General features: G+C 43.3%; 1 protein-coding gene across 2 annotated transcripts in view; it reads left to right on the top strand.

The window, feature by feature from the left end:
* The window catches only part of STXBP6 (syntaxin binding protein 6), a 267,387-nt gene extending 252,432 nt beyond the window's left edge, over positions 1-14,955 (top strand). For both annotated transcript variants that reach the window (XM_081098975.1, XM_081098976.1), the window contains exons 5-6: positions 8,381-8,538; positions 14,453-14,955. In XM_081098975.1, the coding sequence (XP_080955101.1) occupies positions 8,381-8,538; positions 14,453-14,476 (182 nt within the window). In that variant the 3' untranslated portion in view covers positions 14,477-14,955. The remainder of the gene's footprint in view (positions 1-8,380; positions 8,539-14,452) is intronic.
* The last annotated feature ends 1,501 nt before the right edge of the window (positions 14,956-16,456 follow it).

Genomic DNA, 16,456 nt, shown 5'->3' with positions numbered 1-16,456 from the left:
GCCAAATATATTTTTTAAAAGCACATATTGAGTGATACTGATGTGAATGCAGCATCAATGAAGTAAGAATAGTGTCCGCTGAACTCTTTGGAGGCTATAATTCAAAAGGCAGTTGACTTTATTTGCTATGCTTGAATGAACAAATTTAGGTATTAATATGTTTTGTTTCCATTTCGAGAGAATTACTGCTCTGTCTGCCTTGGAAGGCTGTTTTAGTTCCAGATTAACTCGGCACAATATGATGAGCCCCAACGTTTGAGTCAGGCATCCTATGTGCAAAGCATACTCATTGATTTAATGAGTATGTGTTCAGCTCCATGTCTAAGCAACACCCTGAGCTACACACAGCAGGTATACAAGATATCTAAGAAATGCCTTCTGCGAGCCTCAAGACACTTAGCCCTGAGATAAGATGGCAAAGAGGGAGGCATTCAATGAAATGGGGTGTATTGTGCCATTTCTGAAGTTCCTCCAAAGCAGATGTGGTCTTTGGGAGGTGGAGGGACAAGTGTCCATTGAGCACCTACAGGCACTTTGTATACATCTTCATCTTCATTTCCACATCAGCCACACGAGATGGGTGGCATGCTGTTCATATCACAGATGAGGACATTAAAGATCAGAGAAGGTAAATCACTCCCTCAAAGTCTGTCTGCCAACTATGTCAGTGTAACAGTGCCTAGCACATATATGCACTCCAGTGAATAGTTCTGAATGGTGAACAAGTCTTTCATGGAAGCAATCTTCCACACCCACCACGAGCCTCAAAAATGTGCATGTCCTTTTAATCAGCAGTTTTACTTCTAGGAGTTATCAGAGATGTGGGCAGAGGTGTGTGTGTGTAAATGCAAGAAGGTAACCGCAGCCTCATTTGAAAAAGTAAGACTTTTGGAAACACAACGAATATCTAAAAGAGTAATCTATAATAATAAAAATTAATATGCTAATTAGACTAGACCTCCTTCTGGGTGAAGCCGGGGCTGCAAGGGAACCCAGGTCCCAGTGCTGGCAGCTAGGGGCAGGAAGGCCTAATCTTGCACAAATTTTGTGCATCGGGCTTCTAGTAGTTGAATAAATTACAATAATGTAATGCAGCCATTATAAACAGTATTTTCAAACAATTTTCACGACATAGGAAAGTACCCACAGCAGGATATATATAACTAAATATATAGAGTATGGTTTCAGAAAAGCATATACAGAAAAATACTACAATAAAATGTACCATAAATATAATTTATGGTCATCTCTAAGCACTTGAATATGATATAATTTTATTGCCTTTCTGTAATAATGTGTATTCTAAATTTTCTACAGTAAGATTTTTTAACTTATAATAAGGACAGGATGTTTTATTTCATATTATGACTTTTAGAAGTGCATTAGGAATTACAACACTAGTCTTATTGCATATAGTTAATACAGACTGTGTCATTAATCTCATTACAAGGAAATTCCCATGGAGAGTCAGTTCACACAATGCTATTTGTTTACTGTGTGATTCCTGGCACATTGTTAAATCTCTCTCTCTATGTTGCTGCTCCCAACTGTAAAAATGGGATTTTAAAAATGATGATATGCCCATCACATTAGGTTGTTATGAGGAGCATATTTTATTAAATGTCTAGAAATAGTAAGATTCAGGTAACTGTCATTTTTGCATTGGATGTATTTATTAAGCTATTTAACTTCTATTATTTTTATACTTTACATTTGTTTATTTTAAGACTAATAACAACAATATTTTATGAACTTCCTCTTTACTTTTGCTATAGCAAAAACATTTCCTTTTTTGCATTTTGCTGTTGACCTAATTCATTAAATTCCTGGCACAATCTCTAAAGGAGATAGTAAACTTCACTAGACATAGACTAAAACCTTAGCCATTTGTCAAATTTAGAATTTCAGGACCTAGTGAGATCATATGACAGCATTAGTTATGTATCCAACTCTCTGCTAAGGCATGAAGAAATCATAAGAGGGGTGATATATACTGGTACTTGCTGCCTCTCAGTCAACCAACATTTATTAAGTGTCTACTGTGTGCCATGGATTGGGAATCAGAAGTGAGAAAGACAGAGTTTCTGCCCTCAAGAAGATCACCCTAGATATCCAACAATTACATGCAGGAAAATAAATACACCATTTCAAATAGATACACTATGATGTGTGTGCTGGGGGCAGCGAGGGTAGGATGGGCGAGATATGATGAGGTTTCCTAGAAAAGAGGTCTGGAGTATATTGCAGTATTTAGAGGTAAGTGGGAGGGCTAAGATGAGAAGCAGAGTTCCAGACAGAGGTAGCAGGAAGTACAAAGGCGTATAGGTAAAAGAAACATGACACATTTGTGAAAATTTTGGCAAGGTGTGGGATTAGAAAATGCTAGGTAGAAGGGAAAATGGATGGGGTTCCAAGAGAAGACCTGAGAGAGAGAAGCAGAGTACAAGTCTCACTTTTATCTCAAAGTAGTGGGGAGGTGGTAACAGACTTGCCTTTTTTAAAAATTTTCAAATGAAATTTATTACGGTAATATTGGTTAATAACATTATATAAATTTCAGGTATACCACTTTATAATATGACATCTGTATACTCTATTGTGTGCTCACCTCTGTCACCATATATTTGATCCCCTTTATCCTCTTTATTCTCCCTACCCCCTTTTCCTCTGGTAGCTACCATTCTGTTGTTTGTATCTATGAGTTCATTTGTCTTCTTTGTTCATTTGTTGCTTTATATCCCACAGTGACTGAAACCATACAGTTCTTACACATTTCCATCTGACTAATTTGACTTAACATGATACTCTCAAGATTCATCCATGTTGTCACCAATGTCTCAAATTCCATCATTTTTGTCCCTGGGTAGTATTCCATTGCACATACTTTTTATCCATTCATCTGTCAGAGGACACGTAGGACACAAGGGGCAGACATGTTTCCATGTGTTGACTATGGTGAATAATGCTGCAAACAATATAGGGGCACACGTATCTTTATGAATAAGTATTTTGAAAAAGTTTGGCTAGAAATTTTTGAGAAGAGGGATTGCTGGGTAATATGGTAATGGCATTTTTTCACAAAAATAGAACCAAAAAATGCATTAATTTTGTATAGAACCTCAAAAGACCCTAAATAGCCAAAGAAATTCTGAGGTGGAGGGGTAGGAGGGCAAGCAAACCCCAAAGTCACAGGAATCGCACTTCCTGACTTGAAACTATAGTCCAAAGATACAATAATAAAAACACTAGGTATTGGCAGGAAAAATTACACAGACCAATGAAACAGAATTGACAGAGCAGAAATAAACCCACACATATATGGGCAACTAATTTTCAACAAAGGAACCAAAAACATTATGGGAAAAGAAAAGGCTCTTTAATAAATTGGGGTTGAGAAAACTGGAAAGCCACATGCAAAAGAATGAAACTAGACTGCTATCTGACACCATATACAAAAATTAATTCAAATGGATTAGGACTTGAATATAAGACCTGAAACAATAGAAACATAGAAGAAAACATAGGTGTTAAACTTATGGACCTTGGTCTCAGAGAGATGATTGTGAACTTGACTTCAAAGAAAGGGGAAATAGAAGCAAAAATAAATGAATGGGACTACATCAAACTGAAAAGCTGTACTATATATATATATATATATATATATATATATATATATATATAATCAATAACAAAAAAGGTAACAAACTGAATGAGAGGAGATATTTACAAATGATACCTCTGATAAAGGGCTAATCTCAAATATATAGAAAACTTATACAACTCAACAAACAGAAAAAGAAACAATCTGATTAAGAAGTGGGTACAGGACCCAAATAGCCACTTTTCCAACACAGACACACAGATGGATAACATATATGTGAAAAAATACTCAGCGTCACTAATTATAAGAAAAATACAAATCAAACCCACAATGAGATGCCACCTCACACCTGTGAGAATGGCTATTATAAATAAGATAAAAAATAATGAGTATTGGAGAAGATGTGGAGAAAAAGGAGCCCTCCCACAATGCTAGTGGGAATGTACTAGTAAATTTGTGCAGTCACTATAGAAAACAGACTTGCCTTTTTAAAAGTGTGCTATAAAAGTGTGGAAGACAGACCAGAAAGGTGTAAGGACAGTCATACAAAAGGCTGTCTCTATAACTCTGAACAAGAGGGGAATTGGATCAATACAGAAACAATGAGAATGGTAGAGAGCAGAGAGCTGTGTAGGAGGTGACCTTTAGTTGTATGGGGTGAAAATGAGGGAGGAATCTAGACTTGACTCCCAGACTTCTGAATTGAGAAGCTGGGCAGATAGTGAGGTTAGTCACTGAGCAGGAGAGCCCAAAGGAAAAACAAGTGTGAAGGGAAGGGTAACAGGGTCATGTTTAGACATACTGATTTCAAGATAAGTGTGGGCCACTCATCTGGAGTTGTCCAGTAAGAAAACATACTAAGGATCCAGAGCTCAGCGCACAGTCTAGCTAAGGATAAAAGTTTGGCCATTGAAGCCATGAGCTGGGTAAAATTGTCCCAGAGAGAGTCTGTAGAGTGCATAAGAGAAGATAGCCAATGACAGAATCCTTGAATTACAGCATTAGCAAGAAGAGCTCAGAGAGAAGAAAGTAAGCAAGCAGGAAACCCAAATCAAGAGAAGAAAGTTCAAGAATTAGGGAGTGGTCAATAGAATCAAGTGGTGTCCTCAGGGAATTTATACTCCAGGTTGGAAATCAGTGCATCTACAGGTGAGAAAATGAGGTGGAAGAGTCGCCCAGGATTGGACTTGATAAAGCACACCAGAAGGATATGGACAGTTCTCCCAGAGTTGAGGTAAAGGAAAGAATGGAATTGTCCTGAAGCTTGATAAAGGTGATAGGACTTCACTGGGCCTGAAATGTGGATAGAATTGAAACCAAGAGAGGTCATTTCAACTTAGGCAACAAGATTTGTTCAAATCCATCCTCATGCCCCAAAACAACCAAAGATAGACTTTCTATTGATAGTAGTCAACAGTGTCATCTTTGAATAGTGGAGACAGCATTTGGTTCCCTCTTTTAGTTATCACATTTGCACTATTGGTTAAATCATCTGTATAATAAAAGGCTAATGTGCAAATCCACTGAACAGTGGAATGACTGGTCACTATGACATGCACTGACCCCAGGGGGCAGATACTCAATGCAGGAACTGCCCCATGGCGGTCAGTGCACACCCACAGGAGGAGCACAGCTCAGCCAGAAGCCAGGCTCACAGCTAGCGAGCACAGCTGCGGTGGCGGATGCCTCTTTCACCTCCATGGCAGCTCTAAGGATGTCCAACTACCAGCTTAGGCTCATGGGGAATGGGCCTAAGCTGTCCATCAGACATCCCCCAAGGGCTCAAAGACTGCAAGAGGGTGCAGGCCGGGCTCAGGGACCCCCAAGTGCATGAATTTTGTGCACCGGGCCTCTAGTCCTATCTAATAAAGAGGGAATATGCTAATTGACCCTCGTGCCATCGCAAAGATGGCAGCACCCACAGCCAATAAGGAGGGAATATGCTAATTGATTGCCTGCCCTCAAAGATTGCAGTGCCCACAGCCAATAAGGAAGGAATATGCTAATTGACTTCCACACTCTCAAGGATGGCGGCACCCACAGCCACAAGATGGTGGCGCCCAGTCCCCTCAACCCCACTGGGGCGGCAGGCACGTGGCAAGCCCGGGCCCGCCCCCAGGCAGGCCCAGCCACTCCGCGTGCCTGCCTCCAAAGACCCCCAGTCCCCTCAGCCCGCCAGCCACCCAGGGTTGGCCCAAGGTGCAGGCAAGCCTTGGATGTTAGCTGCCCAGGGCCAGCCCAAGGTGCAGGCAAGCCTTGGATGCCAGCCACCCAGGGCTGGCCCAAGGAACAGGCAAGCCTCGGATGGCAGCTGCCCTACTGATGCCCAGGGTGCAGGCAAGCCTCAGATGTCAGCTGCCCAGCATCCCAGGGCTGCCCGAGGCTCAGGTAACCAGGTGCCGGCCGAGGCTTGTGCTGCCAGCAGTGGCAGCAGCAGAGGATGGGGCGTTGCCTTCCCCTGATCGCCGGGTTGCCTCCTGCCCCTGAGGGCTCCAGGACTATGAGAGGGGGCAGGCTGGGCTGAGGGACGCCCCCTCCAGGGCATGAATTTTCATGCACCAGGCCTCTACTATCATATAAAATAGGATGTAGTGTCACCTGACATCATGTGCAAAATTAACTTTATGGAAGTCATGACAAGAAACAGTATGGTTTGTACATAGCAAGATTATTTCAGAAACACAGATATATCTGAACTTTGAGAATATCATGAGGGTCAATTCCACTGGGAAAAGACAAGTCCTGGTTATAAACCCTCTTCATTTTGTGAAAGCTACTTATAAAATCCCTTTACTTTAGTGCAGCTATTCCTAGCTGTGAAGTTGCAGATTCTTAGCCCCATTTTTTCCCCTCGCCTCTGGTGACTAAACTGTGGGTAGGTGGAAGGAGGGAGTTCTTCTTGTGCCCTCCCCTACTCCTCACCTTCCAGTCCCTTCTCCATCTTCCTATTCCATCTCAATGCCCTCTTTCTTCTTGAGAACACTTGACTTGCAATGCCACACAGGCAATAACTCTTCATTTACCAAGAGGAATGCCTAGAGGGCAGAAACAGTCAGGCATTACCTGGGGAAATAATCTGTCAAAACCTCTCTTTGCTTATCTGCTTATAATTCTGGCATAGTAGATTGCTTCCCAGAACCAACACACTATCTGCAAAGAGGAAGGTACAGAATAAGGAAAAGTCATTGGAATACCAGGTTCCAGTGTTGGCTGTGTCCCTGGTGACATGATCTTTTATAAGCCACTTAACCTCAACTAGTCTCAGCCTTTTCAGGAGAATTTTTGGACAAATGAGAGGATATTTGCGAAAGAGTTTTATGATTGCAAAATGCTATTGAAATGTTAGACAGTGATGGTAGGCTGTCATCATAGTTATGAGTTAGATGTGAAAGAAAGGGGGACCAAGATTTCTCCTCCTAAATCTGTTCTGAGGACCTAGACCTTCCATTCCAACCCTTGCATTCAACCAGATTACTCCAGAGCCTCTTCTCTCCGGGTCCCTGTTCATCTGTGCCGATTTATCTTGGCTCGTTGTAGTGCTTAATGCAACTGATTAATATTAAGTTACCCCCATTCTCCTTCCTTCAATGCTAGTGGAAGCCCTTGAAATCCACCCCAAAAGAAGAAAAATGGTAAACAATTCATGAAGTGCTTCCTCTGGGCAAGGCACTTTCTTCACCTGAGATCATTTTCTACAAACCACAGGCTGTTCCCACAGAGGAGAAATTAGGAAGCCTTTGCAGCTGAGACAAGAGGAAATTACATTTCTATTAAAAGCTGTCTGTGGCTAGATGCATCCATCTCAGGTACAAAGTTAAATGATGTAATAAACTTATTCAAAGACATAAAGCTATTACACTAAATGCCATTAAATAGCTTCCACTTAATGTTAACAAAATGCAGCCATAAATTTCCTTCAGTTGTCATTTTGCAAGATGCTTGTTCTCAGTGTCTTATGCATCTGCCAGTTCTTCACTGTTGAGTTCTGTTTCCAAATCCTGGCAAGTGGGATGTCAGGGATGCCTAAGCCTTTGAAACATGATGACTTCCAACTTTCTCGGTATCATATCTAGTGAATCTGGGAGTGCTAAGTTCACTAATTCACTGTTTTCTACCTCCAGGCTAAGTGCAGTGTTGAGGCTCCATATTTCATATATTAGAGATCAAAGGCAAGGAGACCCAACCAACAGCGTCACAGCTCAGAGTTCAAGGTTGGGAGGTGACACATCGACTCCAGACTCTGAGGTTGATTCAGAGTTTCTTATGTGGAGCCATACAGTTAGGATGAAGGTTAAAATGGAAGGAGAGAATTGGAAGGAATACAGAGCATTATATCTGGAAAAGTTCTGTGCCCCCACTTTTCCTGTGGTTGTTCACCTAATCCCCAAGGGGAAAGGTGCATAAGATCCGGACATGTCTCATTAAACTGGCCTAATTCCCTGAACTTATCATGATTCCCATTTCCCATGCAAGCCAAGTCCTAAATCCAGGAGGACCCAGTCCCTTTATGCTTCCATAAACAGAATGCCAGGAGAGTGGGAATGAGTGGTGTGTTGGTGATGGGGATGTGAGAGAAGCTCTCAGCATTTGCCCAGGTAGCCTACAGCCAACAGGTCTTTTTCCTGCCAGTGATTCAGTGAGACCCAATCAGAAGAAATGTTGACTTGGTCTTTATATGGTATGGCCTGCCGTGCTCTTACAGGCTGCTCACCCCTGGCAGGGGTCTGTCACTGCGGTCCAGCCGAGCCAGTTTCTGATGCTCTTGCTGTCCTTCTTCAGGAAACAGCATCCTCCATTCAGCGGCCGATAGCGTGTCCAGTGCCGTGCAGAAAGCGAGCCAGGCCTTGAACGAGCGTGGGGAGCGCTTAGGGCGAGCGGAGGAGAAGACCGAGGATTTGAAGAATAGCGCCCAGCAGTTTGCAGAAACTGCACACAAGGTGGGTCCTGCGGACGCCAGAGGTCTCAGCTCTGGGCTGTCAGAGAGCTTCGGTGCTGAGAAACTTGTTTTCCCTATGTCCCCCATGAGGGCAGATACTAAATCAAGCCTTTTTCCCCCCCTATACAATTTCCATCTGCTACTTGGTAAGTAGCAGAGTCCTGAAAGATTCCTCCTGTCCCTGTTTGTTGGGGTATCTCCTTTCTGATTTAGAGATCTTTCTGACATCTTTATCCCTATCGCTGACCTTGGACCTTAGAGGAAGTGTGGACCATCTTTAATTCCTGCCCAGAAGTTCAGGGCTCAAGTCTCAGGGAACAGTGTGGGGAGGGAGGAAGAGCTCAGGTCCCAGAACACCCCTCCTCCCTTGGCCAGGGCTGGAAGAGCACTTAGGGCTGCTTGTGCTTACGTTTCCTTGCTGTCTCTTTCCGGTCATGAGCTCAGCATCCTGTGTTCTTATCTTTTCACCATACGAAATCAAGCTGTCGTCCCAGGGCACGGTGCATCTCAGGGCTGGCCTCCCTCTGCAAGGGGCTGTGGACCTCTAAGGCCGACCTGACTAGCCCAGAGCTGCCTGCAAGGTTCCCTCCTGCCTCTGAACCCAAAGAAAAGCATTTCCCAGTGACTGTGACCATGGGTACACACACCCACCACATTCACACACTCACTAAGAATGTGCCTTTTGGAGGGGAAGGGGGAGTTTTTATTGGCAGCTAGCTATCTAAGGCAGTCAGAAACCAAAGGAAAGAGTCCCTGTTGGTCAGACGATAGAGAGGATTGATTTATTGCTCTTCTTGTGTTTAAAATCAGAGCAGTTCTTCTCTGGCTAGTGATTTGAATCTAGGTTGCCAGAAACAACTTCTGCTGATAACTGTTAGCATCTCAGATTCATGATCTGGCCTTACACATATGCTTTTCAGGTGACCTTGTTGGGGAATGTGGGGGTTGATTTGTTTCAACAGAAAACCCCACTTTTGCTGAGGAAACAAGAATAGACAACCTGAAAAATAACAAGAAAAATCTCTCCAGCTGAGCTCAGGCCTGGGGCTCCGGCTGGGACCAGACTGCGGATCCAATTCCAAATGGATGTTTCCTGCCTGCCCTTCCTGCAGCCCCTTTGCACAGACCTATTTCATTGTGTCATCAACTTTCTATCATGACAGGGTCTTACTGAACAGCTGCCTTGGGGGCCCCTTTGGGGTTCCCTGGAGGAGATGTGGGCAGATCTGTTTGAAAATGCAGGCCAGCACCTCGGCTTGCTGTGGCTGTCACGGAGGGAGCGAGCTCAGATTTATGGTTCACTTGTCCCTTGATCCCTTCTCTAGCCTTCATAATACAGAAATAATGATGAGCTGGAAAATGCTAGGATTCCAGCCCCAGCTTCATTTATAGCAACAGCAACTTTAGTGATTTAAATGAAAGGTGGACAGAGGAAGTCTGGAGAAATGGTTAAAGTGTCGATTTGGAGAAGAGAAGGCTAAAGGGAATAATTCGTAATTGTCTTCAAGTCTGGGAAGGGTGATAGTACAAGCGATTCTCTTTTATGTATGACCACACAGAATAGAGCAAGCGATAGTGCACTGATAAAATTCTGCTAAAACAAGAACTTTGGTTAATGATTAAACCATGAACCAGGTTATCAAGGATGTCTGTGAAATTGCACTTCCTAAGGTGGAGGAGACAATACCTGGAGGTCACCGAAGTGGGCGACCCCCTCAGAAGAATTTATACAAACACTGGACTGGATAACATAAGCAGATGGCCGGAATTCTTGGCCCTGGTCACCCTGTTTTCCTGATCCTTTGGCAAAATTTGTTAAGTAATTGGGAAGGCAGTATGTATGGTGTGGTGATTAACATCTTGTGTTTGATTTATCATCTCAGTAATTTACTCATCAGTGACTTTGAGCAAGTGCTTAATTTTTCTAAATTCCAGTTTCTTCATCAGTAAAACATGGCTAATTGATACTAATATCTATCTTATAGGTTACTGAGAGAATTGAATGAATTCCAAACTATAAATCTATTAACACAATACATGGCACATATAAATCTAAATTAATATCCTATATAATAAAAGGCTAGTATACAAATTGTCCACCCGAGGCCCCTCTGATCGGGCCAGGCAAACCCCACCTATGCATGACTCGTGCACTGGGCCTCTATTTTGTTGTAATTATGTCCATAACAATGGTTTCTGCTGACACTGCCCTATGTGGTTGTATAATGAGCGCAGTATGGTGGGGAAGGGGGGGTGTAGGAATCGGCTTGAGGATCCTAACACAGGGATGGGAGGGGTTAGAGGGGAAGATGTTGTATCCTCCAATGGAGGGAGGGAGGGCCTCCTGCTACATGCTGATGCTTTCTAAACACAGAGCAGCCCTTGAAGAAGAATCCACCAGAAAAGAAACCAACTAGCCCACCAAAGGCAAAAGAGCCTCTAGCTTTAACCACTGGGAGGATCCATGCCAGCCAGTGACATCCCCTCCTGTGGATGGTCTGAGGAGGAGAGGGATGGGCTGCTAGTGTCTGTCGAGGGAGTGTGAGGGAGACACTGTTGGGGCCAAACTGGGATGTGTGCTTATGAATCACCGCCATTGGCAGTATTCCTAATGAGGAGACTGGCCTCTTTAGATAGGGTGTGGCTGTTTTCCTGGAGACTAGAGCTTTCTGATTTGAACCCAGTGGTATAGGCTGACCATGAAGATGTCCTTTCACTGGTCAGAACCCTCCAGGCTGCCTGGTGAGGAGAGAGTTCGGAGGTGGAAGCCAGGCATTCCAGCCCCCAGACACGTGTGGCTGTGCTGACTCAGGAAGAGCGGCTGTACTTACAAGTCGAGACTCAGTGCCACGTGAGAGCCCCGAGCAGAGAAAGGCAATTCCAGGCGACAGTTCTTCATGTTTCCTGGTTGAACAGGGGCAGCACCTCTGGCTGGAGAGTATGGCCTGCCCTTTAGATTGCAGGAGGAGAGGATCTCCGGCTTTCTCGCTTTCCCCGGTACTCCTGCAATGACCCAGGTATGCCAGCTAGTGGATCACCTTGGCATGACCCTGCTATCAAGATGTGTGGCTGTTTGTGTTCTGTAGAGCAGATGGAAAATGCCCCCGCAGCCCCTCTCCCCCAGCTCAGTCAGCCTGGCTTGGGGAAGTGGGGTTCCTTACTGAGCTGTGGGCCAGGTACAGTCTCAGCCCTTAGGAAAGGGCAGCTCAGCCACGGAACAGACCTGCTCACTGTCCCTGCCCCAAAAGCACAACGTTGCAGTGTGGGCAGCACTCTGAGGCCTGCCGGGCAGTGGGTCAGCAGGCGAGAGCGGGACCCACACCCAGGCATCCTCGGATGACATTTCTCGAGGAAAGGAAGGGTGATCCGCCCTGTTTTGCACAAGCCTAATTCGTGGGGGAGGGAGTGGTCAGCGGCATCTGTCTCACTGGCTGCTTGTGTCCTTACTCTGGGTGCTTCCTTTGGGTCTCTGGGCCAGAAGGGACCTCAAAAGTCCAGGCCTCTTAAAGATTCCCCCAGTATGAGTAATGATTTATTATTATTATTATTATTATTATTATTATTATTATTATTTGGGGGTGGTATTTTGCATGGCTTTAAAAGAGAAAGCTTTCCATGACATAGTAAGAAAATAAAATATACCAAAAGGATATTTTAAACTCCCCTTCTATAGGAACTCTGACTTCTAAATGGATCCATCGCATGTGAGTTGGAGATGATATTTATAGGCATGAGGTACAAAGCAGTTGTGATTTTAGAGCTCAAGGTCATATCAGGGAAGCAACAGTACCCTGCCTTCCATATTCTAGCTCCCAAGCAATTAAAAAAAAAAAATCTAGGTAGCACGGAAAGGATGCCGCTTTCTGACTTTCTGCAAAAACACCTCAAATAGCAGAATGTCCAATCCAGTTGTATTTCTGCAAAGCTGAGCTGGCTACACCCGCCTGACTGGGACTCCCTTTGTGCAGGACCAGACGCACTGAAGTGGTAACCAGGGCCTGGGAGCAGCAGCCCCATCACTGCTAAAGATTACTGACTGGGTGAATTGGCACAAGCCCTCTAGTCGAAGGTTAACAGCTCAGTGAATGAGAGGACAGCAGCATTGATCAAATATTTATGATTGTTATTCATTATGCACAACACTTAACAGCTCTATATTGATATGAATGGTCCACCCACATTGCTAAATAATGCACAAACACTGGAAGACAGAGCAAGACATGGGGCCATACAGCAGAGGGGCTCACAGTGTGGCGGGGGAATAGGATGCACTGGAGCAGGTGTGGGCAAACTTTTTGACTCGAGGGCCACAATGGGTTCTTAAACTGGACCGGAGGGCCGGAACAAAAGCATGGATGGAGTGTTTGTGTGAACTAATATAAATTCAAAATAAACATCATTACATAAAAGGGCACAGTCTTTTTTTTTTTAATTTTATTCATTTCAAACGGGCCAGATTCTGCCCTCGGGCCGCAGTTTGCCCACGGCTGCACTCGAGGGAGAGCCCTGGCCCTGCCACTTCCATCCCCCATGTTTCCATAAACTCTTTGAGGTCAGGAGTTATAAGCCACCTCCATCCTTCATGGCAAAAACCCACAGCACTTGGCACACAGCCTGACTTCACCACACTGTCAGTCTGACAGTTGACTGACTATTGCCACCAGCACTGCAGAAGGCCTGTGGGGAGGTCTTGCAGAGATTAGCAACATGAGGCCTCGGTTCACAGTCCCCTCCCCAAGTCACATGCTGACTTGGCCTGGGTGCAGCAGCTGCAAGAGAAATGTTGGCGCTGCTCTTGCAGGTGACCTACCTGAGGTGGTAGCCCCAAGTTATCACTTCTTTGTTGGAGACATCAAGAAGGGGAAGGGGAGCCTAGGACTGATTGCCCTGCATTACACTGGGGAAATGTATCTTCGACATCTTCCAGTGTAATGCAGAGCACCTCTGGGTGGAATCAGAAGGGTTTCCCTTGCTACGTTTTCAAGGACTGAGCCCCTGGTCATGATGCAGATGACAGAACTTTCTATAAAGTTATTTCCTACATAGAATCGCCTGCTCTTTGCTCAAAGAGAAAATTCTCAATCTGCCACCTACCCCCAGTTGCTCCCGCCCCAAATTCAGGGACTAATCCCTTATATCAGATTGTGTACATATGAAGAATTACAATTCAGTCTTAACTCTGCCTTCTGGTTTCCTTGGAAAGAATCTGTCTGAGAAAAGCAATGTCAGATTTAATTTTATGTTCATACCTGCCTACACTTCCTTAAATATATCATTAAGGGCTCCAGCTGGGTCAGGGAAGATGTTGAATGATATGGTGTATTTGGTGTTCCCATTTATAAAGATCTAACATTTCAATAAACCACATTCCTCCATCTGGATTTGGTCTATTGTTCAGCCCTAACATGGTTTAATCAAGTGCTTTGGACTTGGTTGAATGTCCTGGTTGGATATTGAGTGGATATTATTGAAAATTGCTTCTCTGTCATTGTTGATTGCAATGCTTTAGGAGATGTCAGTAAATACTTACCTTTGAAGAGTCTTGGGTTTCCTGGATTACTAGTCACCCAGGAGCCCAGAGGCCTTTCTTCGTCTACCCCACCTGTTCCTCGGGTGGGTCTCTCATTCTACCTGGCATTGGCTTTTCCACTGTTTCTTCAGTGGGATGAGGGAACATCACATAGCGGTCTCCCTCACCTGGCCACGCACACTGACTGGGTGACGAGGAGTAACAAATGCAGTGCTCCATGGACGATTTGGGGAAACGATGCACATTCACTATATAGATGCCAATGTGCATGGGACTGGTGATAACCCAGCAAGCAGAATCGTGGTGCTGCTTCTCATCGTGGGCGTGGGGACAGAACACATGGAACTCCTGCAGCCTAATAACTCCCTTTTCTCTGTCTCCTTAGCTTGCCATGAAGCACAAATGTTGAGGAACTAACTGCCTATCCTGGTGAGCCTCTGAAGAGAAATGGAAGAGTTTGTTTGCTCAGCAGTTTTTTCAAGAATTCCGGACCTCCACTTGCTTCTTTTTTTCCAATAATATGTGGACATTTAGGGGTTTTGTTTTTCTTTTGAAGATGTTAGTATGAAAAAAGATGTTTGTTTATATCTCTCCCTCATGATCTTGCTAAAAATGCTGCAATAGCAACAGTTTCATTTTGGTTTTGCTTTTTTCCACTGTGTGTGTGTGTGTGTGTGTGTGTGTGTGTGTGTGTGTTTCCTTTTTTAAACTTTTTTTTTTGTGGTAGTTTGAATGTGAAATTTGGACTAACTGATATATTGAGCTGGGTCTAAACTGGCATCATGTATTTTTTCCCCTCTGATATTAAACAGGAAGACATTTTAAAATGGTGACATCAGATGTTATTGTTCCTGGATGGAAATAAAAGTCAAGCCATGATTGGTTTCACTCAGTCTCCTAGCTACTCTTAATTTGAAGGTTAAGGTGCTATATCCTGAGAAATAAATCTGTATTATGAAAAACAATTGGATTTATCAGGGGAAACAGCAGTCTTAGATTTTGCTTTTTATGTAGTAATCTTTTGCATGAGCCATCACCAGCATTCAAAAAAACAAATCAGAATCACAGATAGAAATCTCCTTTCTGAGGTACAGTTTAAATACTTGGTTCTAGGCTGATTATTTGAAACTATCAAATGAAGGATAAAACTTTGAGGTTAAAGACCGAAGAAAAAACCTATTTAAAAACCTCTGTGCATTATTTATGGCTGGGTTTTTTTGTTTGTTTGTTTTTTGTCATTGTCCCAAACTCCAGTAGCCAGTATTGAAAAGAGCTTGGATGTTTATCAAGAATTGATTTGTCCAGATAAAGGTCTCTGTAACTGATAATGTGAAAAGATGTTACATTTAAAATGTTTTCTTTTTACAAAGTCATGTCTATCTTAAAGATACCCTCACACTGTCCTTGGGAAATGGCCTTCAGTTTCCTGGTATCTGATTTTTGAAAGTGTTGATGTTGTTATTGCTACTTATTTACTGTAATTTTCAGTATGGGTTTCTAGACAAATTGCATTTCATGGCAATTGCAGCTTGCCAGGTCTGACATAAAACAGCACCATCATGAAGCCTGGAAGAAGTTGGTTCACACGTCTGATTTTGAATTACTTGAGGTAGTACTGGGTTTAGAGCCTGGGCATCTGTTTCTTAGAGGGTTAAAATGCCAAACATGAAAGCCTTGCTTTGTCTTCCTGAAACAGGAGGCAAGCTGCACATCCAGACACATTGCCAGCCTCCCACCGCAGCACAATGATTTTTAAGCTGCCTGAATCTTCAGGACCCTTTCTGTCCCTTCCTACCATGGAGCCAATTGAGTCCACGTGTATTGTAGCCTCTTACATAGCAGTATAAGATGACTTTTGGATTATTTATGCTGATTTCAATAGCTTAAGTTCTCCTGATAGAGAACTTCCCAGGGAGATAGGACATTGGGCTATTGGAGAAAAAAATTATCTTATACAGTATGTGTCAAAAGGGAGATGGGGTTTGCTCTAGACAAATTTCTGAATCCTCTTAGGGAGATGATCCAATTCTAAAAAATTCTCTGTAAAATTTATATTGTAAACTATAGAAGTTTACTATAATATTTTGTACTTTTCTTTTGGTGCCTAAAATGTTTAAAGAAATACGAAGTTTTCTAACCGAGGAGTACCACTAGAATCATTTATAATTTTTAAGAAAAGCCCAAAATATCACTCCAAAAAGATTTTGCTTGCAGACCTCGTTTCAGACACACACACACATAATCATTTTCCCAAATTGGATTCTAGCTTTAGAGGTAGATAGTTGGTATAAATAATTGAAAGGGTAAATCTAAAACACCCTGACAATAAGCCAAACTCAGAAATACAATGTGTTGCCAACTAACAACAGTGTTTGCGGAGCTGCTTCTG

Source organism: Myotis nattereri, assembly GCF_964212035.1.
Source record: "Myotis nattereri genome assembly, chromosome: 1".
In the NCBI taxonomy this organism is placed as follows: Eukaryota; Metazoa; Chordata; class Mammalia; order Chiroptera; family Vespertilionidae; genus Myotis; species Myotis nattereri.
This window is presented reverse-complemented; position numbering and strand designations above follow the sequence as displayed.